Source organism: Typopeltis vanoorti, chromosome 10 (assembly GCF_054136105.1).
Source record: "Typopeltis vanoorti isolate ZY-2024b chromosome 10, IOZ_Tvanoo_1.0, whole genome shotgun sequence".
Taxonomy (NCBI): domain Eukaryota; kingdom Metazoa; phylum Arthropoda; class Arachnida; order Uropygi; family Thelyphonidae; genus Typopeltis; species Typopeltis vanoorti.
Window position 1 is genome coordinate 10,277,480 of NC_143558.1, and position 13,649 is coordinate 10,291,128.

Genomic DNA, 13,649 nt, shown 5'->3' on the forward strand with positions numbered 1-13,649 from the left:
TACCAGAAACATTGCTACAAATCTATATACACACGCACACTTATTAACCTTACAAATATTATATTATCTTAAGAATCTCATAAATGTTACTTTAGATTGCATTAAAAATTTATTAGCCTACTTCACAAATGATAAAGATAAAATATTAACTTTTGGGAAAAATAAAATTTAAATATAGAATATTATGCTGGTTTGATGAGTTGATCAGCCTTGATAAAAGTTTTTCATTTTTTAGATAACCAACTTAGAGTTTAACGATTAAGCCAACCAGGAAAATAATTTTAAGATTTTTTTAATAAACTATTCTAAAGGTCATGTCTGTCATTATCACAAACAGAAATTCTTTTAAAAAAAATTAGGAAGAGGTAAGAAGCATGCATATTCTGAAAATGGTTCAATTCTGTTGTGTCCCAATTTATGATTTTATTCTAACTAGTAATTTCCTCTCATCGATGTTCAACTATTATCTATGCTCGAGATATCACAAAAAATTTACTAATACTTAAGTTATTTCTCCCCTTAGTACCCTTAATATTTGTATTATGCTGTGCCTTTTGGGATATTTAGTTTAAGATATTATATGCAAAAACAATGTCAGAAAGTGTAACTATATTGCAGTCGTGACACTTTATCTCATTTCTTAACACATTAATTTCCCGCGTGATTAGGTTTGTAATTTTTCAAGTGGTGCATTGGACAGCAATTTCAGACAACTGTTTTATAATTGGACAAAAGGTTTATTAAATTCCTTAACATGGTACAATTCAAATTTTAGTTATTACTCAATTCAATGCTATACTAAATATTTACCAACTGAGATTAGCTTATAAGTATTTAAGCTATGATCCTATAATGGGTATTACGATCATGCTGCCATACACATTCAACACATAACTTCATATGACATGGACATATAAGATTAATTCACACTATTTAACTATCCAAACTTAAGTAGCTTAACTAAACCATTTACTGCACTAACACATAACTATGACATTTAAACTTTCTTATACAATATAATAGACATGCAAAATTCTCAGGACACTTAATTACTCATATAATATTAGCATTAGTAAGCTTACTTTCATTATATTCTGTCATATACTAAAGTCCTAGTATTGTTTTCTTGGTCACTTCAACAGTTCAGTATTAGAATAATGATAACTAATACAGATGAATCTTAGTTAACACGAGATATATTTTACAGTACCTTTCTTTCTTGAATTTTCCATATGGGCCTCTACCTTTTTCTGATCGAACTATCTTGGTATAACTTTTCCGATAAGCTGTTTCTCCTACGTTCCTCTTGGAATTGAACTATGCTTACGCGGTCTTAACCTCTCGTAACTTAGGACACATTTTGAATCATCTATATAATGGCTGTACAACTTGCGACGTGGACATCGATTTCTTTACTTCTTTCCCTTTCTCGTAGTTGACAATGGAGTTGAAACACAAAGAATATGCTTTCTTTTCTTTGACTATATATTGCATTCCTCACTTTTTACATAGGAAGTACGGAATCGAAATCCCGCTCACTTTCGTTTCCGTGTCGTGACGACGGAGATATAACCCCTATCTCGCCACTCAGGAATACACCGTGAAATCCATACGAAAGAGCTTGCGAAGAACTCTCCTGGAACAGAACCAAAACCAAAAGCAGTCCTTTACACGGGGGGGGGGGGGGGTTCTAACCCTTTTATACCCTCTCTCCTAACGGCACCTTCTCTAACTTCTTTTCTCCGCCCCCCCCCTTTTTTTGACTTGACTTTACCGACCAATTAGGGTGGCGTTTTTCTGCCAAACGTCATTTGATAGGCGAGCCCGTAACGATTTCTCAATCTGGGAATTGACCCTAAGCGATTTTCTGTTGTTTTTCTTGTGCTAGCCTCTAACTTAATCTCCTTTCAAAATTTCTCTATGAATTTACTTAATATTTTAATCTCTAGCCTCTCACATACCATCTTTTATGACTAATCCTTTTCTGTCTTATTTAGTTAAATTTTCTCATTTATACCATATTACAACATTAATATATTCTTTCTTTTTTGTTAGTTAGTTTAACAAACACCTTTATATTTTATATATTTTATTGGATGCAAGAATATTTCTTTTTCTTTTAAATAATTCATCTATTATCTCTTTTGCACGGTTTTTAATTTATTTATTCTTCATGTTACACCATGATAGCTGAGAATTCTACATTCTTAAGATATCAGGTGTAACAATTCTCTCTGCTGATATAAGAAACATTTGGCTGAAATATAAGGTTTTTAATTAAAGATGACTTAGCTTGTCTCATAGAAGTGGCTCAGTTTGTCATCATGCAAGTAGATGTACCAACCTGAAAACATGGTATTAGTTTAAGGGATCTAAGATATTTGGGATATGGATCTAGAGGGTAGCTATGGCAGAATCTGGATTTTGAGTTTGAGAAAAGAATTGGGAACCTGATCTAGAGACTGTAAAATATCAGAATCTTGAATCAGGATAACTCAGAACTAAGAGTTCATTATAATAAACAAGAAATTATTGCATGAAGTATCTTCACAACTAAGCCATTTGTAGAGGGAAGCAAATGACTTCACATTATATTGCCCAAGTATCCGATAATACACAGCACACTTCTTTCAGATGTGTATAATGCATATGGATTATGCAAAGGGTTACTACCTAAACTAATGAGGACTGTACCAAGGCTACATTAGTTAGAGTGATACCCATGATACAAGCTAAATTAATACAATCAAGAATAATTTCTTGTTTGCTATGTAACCAAGAAAAAAAATTTTTTATGACTAATTGAACAGAAGCCACATGTCAGAAATAATATATATGCTGCTTACATAAATAACATTCAAATTCCAACAAAGATTACAAAACTTAACTATATGTCATTATAAAACATATTCTGTTTCATTTTACTTACCTGATTGTCTTCCACACTCCACTTGTTATTCACACATCTCAAGATAGCATGACATCGAGAAACTTTCTCTGACCAAATCTGAATTGAAGCATCTGTACCTCTTCCAATTGTCATCTACAAAAGTAATTTTTATCAAAGAAGACTAGTGGTAAGTAATTTGTAAGTAGAACATCTACTTCACTGGTACTAAATTAATATAGCAAACTGCTTATATTTAACTTGAAAATGACAAAAGGTTCACAAATGCAGATAAAATAAATTAAAAATACCAAAAAATTATATTCTTGGTTTAATCCTTTATCCAAGTGTAAGTAAACAAAGTTTGCGCGTAAAGTATTTTCACAACTGGGCTACTTGTATACAGAGGATAATGACTTCACATCACTTACCTTAGTATCCCATAATGCAAAGCACATACCCTTACATTACAATAAATTTAGTTTAATCCTTTATCCAAGTGTAAGTAAACAAAGTTTGCACCTGAAAATATCTTCAGGACTGAGGTAAGGTGGTGCAACACCAGGCAACTCCGAGCAAAGGTGGACCAAGCTCTCATCACTCCTTGTCTTAGTATCTCCCATAATGCAAAGCACATCTCCTTGCAGACAAGTATACTGCTATGCATTAAGGGAAGGGCCACTACCCAGACCGGTTTCGACCTTTACTGAGGTCTCATCAGTGGGAGACAGACCCAAACATGGAGATACTAAGGCAGAAGTAATAGGAGAGGTCATATTTACCTATACGAGTTGCCAACAGGTGTACCACCTTATTATTGAATTACTCTGGATTTAGGCGCAAACTTTGTTTGCTAACACTTGCAAAATAAACTTCCAACATCTTTCTCAAAATCCAGAGTAATTCAATAATAAGGTGGTATACCTGTTGGAAATTCGTATAGGTAAACATGACCTCTCCTACTGCTTCTGCCTTAGTATCTCCTAAAAGTACAACCACATTGCAATTTGGTTTGATTACGACGTTTCATATTATGTTATACAATGTGGTGATTGAAATCATTAGATTTCAATCATTTAATCAAAAACAGCACATACCCTTACAGACATGTATAATGCTATGCATTATGGGAAGGGTTACTACCCAGACTGGTTTCAATCGTTATTGAGGTCTCATGAGTGGAAGCCAGACCCAGATGTTATACCGAGGTTAAAGTAATGCAGAAGTCATATTTCCATATGTCGTATACAAGTAGCCCAGTCATAAAGTTACTTCATGAGCAGACTTTGTTGGCTTACAGAGATAAAGGATTGAACCAAAAATATAATTTCTTGGCATCTTTAATTTATAGCATAACCAAGTGAAAAAAACTTTCAACAAAAATGCAGATAAAAATTAAGCATTCTTGTGCTAAGCATTACAATATTACTTGACATGAGAAAACCATTAAGGAAACAACCATATTCCCACGGAGAGACAATTACTTGATGAAGGGGACTCAGGATATAGGAGTAATGGATCTGGCCAAAGAATCAGAAAAGTTATCCACAATCAAGGTGGCCAGCCACATTGCCTCTGATTGCTTGACTTTGAAGATTGTAAAATATGATAGAAGATTTCCCTATTTTACAATCTTCCAAGTCAAGCCTATATGATGTCTCCTCAACCAGAAGCAATGTGGCCACCTTGATTGTGGATAACTTTTCTGATTCTTTGACGAGATCGATTACTCCTATATCCTGAGTCCCCTGCATTTAGTAATTGTCTCTCGATAGGTGTATAAATTATGTTTCCTTCCTGGTTGGCTGGTTTTTTTCATGTCAAGTAATATTGTAATTTTCAGCAGAAGATTTACAGCTAAGCATTTATGTGGAACTAAAGTCAGTTCATTATAACAAGTTTCGGGAGAAACTCGAATCTGTGCCATGAATAAAAAAACCTGCAAGGGAAGGATGTTAGTGGTGCATGGGAGAGAGCTAAGGAACATATGGAGGAAGCAAGATGACACTGCTGGATTTTGCAAAGGCATTGGGCAGGATATCACATGGAACTCTGTTATGCAAACTGGAACAAATAGGAATGGATATGAAACTGTTGTTATATGTTAACTAGTGATATGGATACGAGTGTGGCTGGTGGACAGATACCTTTTAAAAAGTAGTATATGGAACAGCAGAATCCAGAAGAAAGCAGATAGGTAGTAGTGCCACAAGGTTCTGTGCTTGGACTATTGCTGTTTAATTTGTACATAAATGAAATAATTTGAAGGGAGATATTCAATTGTTTGCTGATGATGCAAAGGTAGGGTAACAATTAATCAAGGTGATGTAAAGAGCTTGCAGGGTGATTTTAGTAGGCTAACAGTATTGGCATAACATAATGGATGTGAATTTAATGTGGGAAAGTGAAAATTTTGGCATTTGGGGATAAAAAGATGTGGTACACATTGACGGAACTGTACTCCAGGAAATTGATGAAGCCAAGGATTTCTGGGTAATAATAGTAGATAGAGAGTTGCAGTTTAGAGGACATTACTAAGGTAGCTCATAGGATTACCTAACAAGCAGGAAGTTATCTTTCCTCTTTATAAGGCTTTTTGATACAACCACATCTGGGTTGGCAACCAGACCTGTGCTCAGGTCTGGTCGCCTGAGTTTCTCAGGAACGAGGAAGTAGTGGAGAGGATCCAGAGACAAATGACCAAGATGCTAAGTGGTCTGTGGAATGCTTTCTATGAGGACAGATTGAAGGTTTGCAGGTGGCAAAAGTTAGTTGATAGGTGAAAAAAAGAGTATATGAGAGAACCATTTAAGTTACTTAAAGGATTTTATAGAATTAATAGAGGAAATATTTCAGCACTTGACTAGAGGAGAGACAGGACAAGAGGTCAATCCTGGAAATTTGGTAACAGTGCAAAGGGTGTTTGGATTAGATTTTTCACTTGGACAGTGGTGAATAAATGGAGTGGGTTGCCAGAGTCAGCTGTAAAGGCTTTGTCTGTTAATGGGTTCAAATACAGGTATGCTAGATATCGTGTGGATGGGTCTCCTACAATAAATCTTCTGACTCCATAGCAGTGCTCATATAATAATAGTAACAGTAATTAACACCAACCTGTTTGGCCAAGTGATGAGCATCTCCCATGGTGAGTTTTCAGACTGTAAGGGAGGAGGAGGGGGGGGGGGTTTGCCCATACAATAATAATAACAGCCATTTTTACACCAGCCTGAGTGACTGATTAGCTTTTTCTGCTCTTCAGGCAACAGCCTATGGGTTTAAATTCTGTCATAAATTTAGATGTTTTCAAGAATGTCTTTAAGCAGGAGATGAGTTCCACTGGCTAGTGTGAGACCACTACCCTGCTTATTGGAGACCTGAAGTGACTTGAAAGAGTTCCATGTTTGGTCTCTAGAGCAGGTTTCCAAACTACATAAAATACAAATAATATAATTATCAAAGAAAGAGCTATACAGCTTCATTTCAACGACATAAACTATATAGAAATATTGGATATTAAAAATCCAATTATTTCAAATCCGAACATATGTAAAAACTTTGGAAGCTTCAAAATTTTGACCAGGAAGCTTGTGAGAATACAATCACATATGAGCTTATGAGAACAAAATACTCATCATTAGAGTTGCCTTAGTTTGCACTACTTAAATGACAAAAGAACTACCCAGGTTTCACTGGCCTGACAGCTGATTCAAACTCATTGGCTCCCTCCAGAGACAAAGCAGAAACCTAAGAATCACATTCTTGATTTCTAAATATGGCAAACTACTGCTTGGGAAATGTTGGCCAAAGTGTCCAGTGGAATTGCTGCACATGCTGTTTCAATTTCTTTCCAAAAAACCACCAGTGTAGCTGGTTTTCTACAATACACTACATCCTTTAGAGTCCCCCATAGGTAGAAGTTCAAGGGTGTTAAATCAGGAGAACATGGGGAGAACTCAAAATGGACTTGCATTCCTCGAAGGACAATTGTGCCTCAGCCATTTTGTTTGACTGTCCTACCGGTCACGATTTGATGTTAATATTCATGTGAGTAACGACATCTTTTGAGAGAACATCATACTAAGCATTCCTACCGTAATTCGATCCAACTTCAAAAAAAGTCCATAGATGACATCTGTTAAAGAGTGCATACATTTTTTTGATGGACTCTGCATATATACATTTATGTGTATGTGTGTGTGTGTGTGTGTGCAGCCTGGTTGGCCAAGTGGTTAGCGTATCCGCTCCCCAGCCAAGAGGTTGCGGGTTCAAATCCCACCTAGGCATGGATGTTTGTGATTGTCTTTCACCTTCATACATTCATTCATAGAAGTGAGTAAACAGTCCCCCAAAATGGACTGGGTCACCATGGGGGTAGTAGATCCAACCCTCCCGCAATGGGAGAAGCCTTCACCCTGTAGTGGGTAGAAAACAGGCTGAATATTTTATATATATATATATACATACACGCACACACATACATACTATTACTACTGAAGAAAGTGAAATAATAGTAGATAAAGACTTGAAATTTAGGACCAAATGCAAGAATCGTGAGGACAACGAGATCATCCACCTGTTGATGATCTCTTCATTATTTTACTGATGATGAAGTCATCAACAGGTAAAAATAAGGTTAGTTCCACTGCAAAATGCCTGGTTAAACCATGTTTGGACTACTGCACAAGATAGGGTCACCTAAAATTGAGAAATTTTGAGAATGATTCAGTGACAAGTGACTGGAATTATGATAGTAAGGAGAGAGAGAGAATGGAATCTGCAGTCTGATGGATAATAGGAGGAGGAATAACTAGGACATTAGTTGGCAAGACGTACAATTCGAGACATAATTTGCACTAGTTATTACAAAGGAGAAGGAGAAAGAGACGGAACAAAATGCCATCTCTGAAATTTGTATAAGGAAGGTATGAGCAAGGAAGTGAGAGCGAGTTTTTTCCCTTGGAGAATTATAAGTTAGTGGAATGCTTGCTTAGAGTATGGTAGCTACACTAAAGTAGTTTAAGGCATAGTTTGATGAGCATCTTTTCACTTCATGATAGTCTGATGGTTATAATACAATTCCCATTAAAGTTCAACCTTAGCATATTAGCAACCTCTTAACTGTTGGTAACAATGTTGGAAAGAAGATTAAATGTGCTAAGTTCAATGCTGTTCATGAAATGTAGGTACTTGTGTCAATGCTAAAACAAAACTTACCATGACAAATAAGAACACCGGCTCTTCTAATAAAACTCATCATTCATTTCCATGTTTCTTTGTGCTGAGGCTTGACGTGATATTTTAAATTTTTTAAATTCGGAGATATCAAATGACACGTTTCTGTTTAGTTGTGTTTCAAAGATATTAAAAAGAATGGTCCAATAGCCATCCATTGGGAATTGTGTTATATTTAGCATTATAAGAAATTATGCATATGCTGTTATCGTGGACAATTGAGTGGGTTATTAATATACTATGATGGAAGAAAATATATGCTCCAATACAGGAAGCATTATAATGCAGATGATGGAATATATTTTTTAACCCACACACAAGAAACATTAATAACTTTTTTTCTATATGGCTCCTACCCATGAAAGATTTTTGCATCAACCTATAATACATTAGTATTACATGGTGACACATGCCAGAAACCCTACTCTAGAACCCAAACATGGAACTTTTTCAAGCTCCTTCAGGCCTCCAATAAGCAAGGTGGGTGGTCTTGCACCAAGTGATGAAATTCATCTCCTATCTAAAGACAACAAACATCCACATCCGTGGTGCGATTTGAACCCATGTCCTCTTAGTTGGAGTGGATACAACCATTCAGCTGACCAGATCAGAAAATTATATAATATACGTGATGTATATTACAAGGTAATAATAAAGCACTGACAAAGCACTCGCAACTACATCTGGCAATTCCATTCATAGCTAACCACTCCTACATAATTTCCAAGGGCAATCCCTCATTCTCTCCCTTCCTACCACATAATGAGATCTTATGCATCAGTTCTATCATAGCTCCTTTTTCCTGCCTATCAACCAAGCATTCCACTCACTTATTAAGTTTTGTTCACTCACTTCTGGATCTCTCCACCATTCCATCACCAAGGAATCCAGGTGACTAGATTTGAGTGCAGTAATCCAGATGTGACCTTATCAGTAAAGATACTGGATGTTTTCCTAGAGGTATCAAGTAATAATAATACAAGGATTCATCGTAGGAGGACACAATACTCTGCTATAAACTAAGCTTAATTACAACTCACATTTATGATAATATTATTATTATTATGTGACACCTCCAGAGAGTGTGCCAACAGCATCGAACGATTGAAACCTTCCAACTACTAACTGCGCTCAAACTAGCTTAACTTTTTGGGAGCCATTAGTAGCAGAGGCTCTACCAATCGACCAAACTTTGCTGGCTTTAAAGGAAATACATTTATGAGCGTTCAATGCAAACGCAAACTATCACTCACCTCACAACCCGTGAGAGGAATCTGTTTCATGTCCTCACTTTTACCAATTTTTAAATAGGTATTAGCTCGGCGAGATGTTTTCTTCCGAATACGAGACATCGGTCTAGTAGATATTCTACGAACCTTCCCACACGTATCTTGGGCATGTAAACAACGTCAATAACAAAATCAATCTATTTATTCTGCAATTACGGATCACATTTTGCTATTCATCCTAATAATAAATCACGTTCTACTATTACCATGCAATAATTACAAACTATACTCTCCTAATTTTTAGCCAGTATCCAGCTGCAAATTTGACACTACAGTCAATCATTCGTATACTTTCATTCCTAGAACAAGATATTTTTCCCCATGAAAAGAGATTTCCCCAGAACAAAAGCAAAAATTCCCGATCATTTTTTTTAATATCTATAATATTTATTAATTTTTTATCATTCCCAAAGAGATTAAATAGTTAGAATTCGGTTTATAAACACCATTTGCATCTATTTATAGAGCTTTTGGGTTATTCAGTGGTAGGCATGTGAATATTTTCCACTTTAGTGCCTGAATCATGAGGTCCACTATGATTCTCATTCCTGCCCAGTTCTATCTAGAGAAAAGAAATTGCTGCCTGGTTGTGAGAGTTGTTATGTTGTTCGAAAACAATGGTTCTGTAAATACAACTAACTCTGTTGATCCTGACAGCGTGTGATGAAGTTCTGTATTTTTCCACCGCTGTAGAGCATATCTGTAAAAATGCAGTAGTTTAGAAGGCGATGGTAAAGAACTGACCATTCGCAGGATTGTGAACAGTGTAAGTCCTCTGGAAGATGAATTCATAATGTAATCGAAGGTAGTTATTATTATTATTATTATTATTATTATTCCTGACACCTCCAAGGAGTCCAAAGACTCATCGTAGTTACATAAGTATGATTAGTAGAAAGATTATTCTGAAAGATGTAATCTTGTTCTCAAGAGAAATCAGGCCCTAACCTCCTTTATTGAGTGACTTGTAGAACGCAAAGTAAGTTGTCCAGTTAGTATTGTTCCAGAGGAAACGAGAGGAAAGAAGATATTCTGATTAGCTTAATAAAAAATCAAATAAAAAATCATCTAACGCCTTTTATTCCCCAATAGGGAGTAAGCGAAGCCTTAATGTCCTATCTAGCTTTTGGAGACTTAGTGGGGAGTTCAATAATTAGCTTAATAAGGAAGATGCAGTTATTCAACCAGTGATGTATTTCTGAGATAAACGGGTTACGAGGAATAGATTTCACCACGAAATCATTTGACGGTTTGAATAGAAAATCACTACACAGGAAAATCACTAAACATATTGCAAATCCCGGTAAAAACAAAGTCAAAGATCAATAATATGCTGACGAACATAGTCCAGCTTTATGTAGCCTAAATTCAACTTCATGTAGACAGCTATAGAAATTCAAGATATGTGGAAATAAGGAAAGATGTGTAGATATGTGTAGATCTGGACGCACACTCTGTGTGATGGTGAACGGCTCGCTATCCTCTCACCACTCAATTAATGCTGGAGTCCCAAAAGGTTCTGTCCTCTCACCACCCTCTTCCTGCTATATATCAATGACCTACTGAAATTGACATCCAACCCAATACACAATTTTGCAGGAGACAGCACACTACACTCTTCACTTGCATTTGATAAGCCTTACCCTACAAAACTCACCTCAATATACAGAGTATCAACCACCGTGACCCTTAACTCCGATCTCCAAGCCATCCTCCAATGGGGTTCAGATAACCTCATAAATTTCAACGCCAACAAAACCCAGTTCTGTACTATTTCCCATAAAAAATAACAACTTTTTCCCAGTATCCTTTCCGATGATACCTAAATTTCCAGATAGCCTGCCTGAGATCTCGTTTCTCGGAATCACCCTCACATCACACCTCTCCTGGCACAAACATATCTCAAACATTGCATCCTCAGCCTCAAAAAAACTACGATTTCTCTTTCGCACAAGACGTTACTTCACCCCCAAACAGCTAATAACATTGTACAAGTCACAAATCCGCCCAACTATTGAATACTGCTCTCACATATGGGGTGGGGCCCCTAAAAGCTCTCTCAAAATGCTTGACTCAATACAGAGGAGAGCAATTAGACCTATCAATGATCCATCCCTTACCAACTACCTCTCCCCTCTTTCACACAGACGTATGGTCCTACAGCATGTATATTCTACAAATATTTCCATGGGAAATGCTCATCGGAAATATCATCAATAATTCCTTCGCTGAGTACTAACCTCATTGGAACACGTACAGCAGCTGCACAACATCCCTTCACAGTTCACCTAGAAACAAACAGAACAAGTTTCTTTTCCTCTTCCTTCATCCCTGCAACTACTGCACTGTAGAACAGTCTCCCACCTGCTGTGTTTCCCAAGGAATACAATTTAAAGTCATTGAAATCAAATGTAAACAAATTCCTTCTTTCCCAACCCACCACCCATACACTGTACTAATATACTATAGGTTGATCAACCAACCTCCTGTGTGTGTGTGTGGGCCCAGCATAAAAAGAAAAAAAAAGATAATCAGAAAAGGGTTAGGATGATAAAATAGATGCATAAAGTGATGCGTTAATTTTACGGAATTAGTATCGAAGGATTTTTAAATATATCACTGGAGAAGAAATTATGAGAAATCATGTAGAGATGAGAAAGAGTACTGAAGAAAAGAGCAAGAATGGGTATTTCCCATGACAATCGTTAACTGATATGATATTTTGTTCTATTAGAATTACGACTAAGAGAAAGCTTCTAAAATTCTTCTTCTTCTTCTTCTTCTGCAGCTTCTCCCACTTAAGTGGGGTCACTGTTTGTTATGAGTCTCCTCCACACCTTCCTGTCTTGGGCTGTCACCACATCCAAGTTCTTCATCTTCAAGTCCTCTTCTACCAGCTCCCTCCATCTCTTCTTTGGCCGCCCACGCTTCCGCCTCCTTGCACATCCATCTGCATGACCCCACATATTCATCCTCCCTCCTCATCACATGACCAAACCATCTCAACCTTGCCTCCTGTATTTTCGCTCCTAAGTTCGTAACTTTGACTGTTCCCCTGACATAGTCCTTTCTCAGATGATCCTTTCTGGTCACACCGCACATCCACCTAAGCATTCTCATCTCTGCTACTTCCATCCTGCTGATGTTATTTTTCCTCAGGGCCACAGTTTCTATAGCATATGTCATAGCTGGCCTCACTACTGTCCTATAAATTTTGCCTTTCAGATTGATCGGCACCCTCTTATCGCATAACACTCCAGCCATCTCCCTCCAGTTCCTCCAACCTGATTGTATCCTGCATCCCACTTCCTTCTCACCTCCTCCATCTTTTTCCACTGTCGAACCTAAGTATCTAAAGTCTCTCACCTTCCTGATGACATTTCCTTCCAGCTCCAGGTCTGTCTCCTGGCCACCGCCCACTGCGCAACACATATACTCTGTCTTACTTCTGCTCAGTCTCATACCTCTCTCTTCCAGTACTTTTCTCTATCTTTCCAGTTTAGTTTCCGCTTCTTCTCTTGTATTTACACACAGCAAGATGTCATCTGCATACAACATTGTCCAAGGTGCATCTTCTCTCACCTCCTCTGTTACCACCTCCATCACAATATTAAACAGAAACGGACTTAATGCTGACCCTTGATGCAAGCCAACTGTTACTTGAAAACTTTCTGTCTGTCCCAAACAGGTCCGAACACTTGTCTTCACATTTCTGTACATTTCCTGCACCAACCTGACATATTTCTCCGGCACCTTCTTCTCCCTCAGACACCTCCAGACTTCTTTCCTTGGCACTCTATCGTATGCTTTCTCCAGATCAATAAATACCAGATGTAGCTCCCTTTGTTTCTCTCGATATTTTTCCATCATCTGTCGTAACCCAAAGATAGCATCTGTTGTTGATCTACCAGGCATGAAGCCAAATTGTTCCGTTGCAATCTCCACCTCCTCCCTCAATCTACCGTCAAGAACCCTTTCTAGGATCTTCATTGTGCGGGACATCAACTTTATTCCTATGTAATTTTTACAGTCTTGTGCATCCCCTTTACCCTTGTAGATGGGAACAAGAGTACTCTCCCTCCATTCCTCCGGTATATTTTCCTGTTGGCAAACTTTCATGAACAGGTCCCACAGCAGGTCAATTCCCTCTTCCCCCAGTGCCTTCCATGCCTCCACTGGAATTCTGTCGGGGCCCACCGCTTTTCCATTCCTCATCCTCTTCATGGCCTCCGTCACTTCCA

At 37.4% G+C, this 13,649-nt stretch overlaps 1 protein-coding gene across 1 annotated transcript in view; it reads right to left on the reverse strand.

The window, feature by feature from the left end:
* Positions 1–9,689, reverse strand: part of LOC150102168 (E3 ubiquitin-protein ligase rnf8-like) — a 125,145-nt gene extending 115,456 nt beyond the window's left edge. The window contains exons 1-2 of the mRNA XM_090399167.1: positions 9,373–9,689; positions 2,930–3,043 (exon numbers count right to left, since the gene is read on the reverse strand). Of these exons, the coding sequence (XP_090255293.1) occupies positions 2,930–3,043; positions 9,373–9,471 (213 nt within the window). The 5' untranslated portion in view covers positions 9,472–9,689. The remainder of the gene's footprint in view (positions 1–2,929; positions 3,044–9,372) is intronic.
* Positions 9,690–13,649: the final 3,960 nt, after the last annotated feature.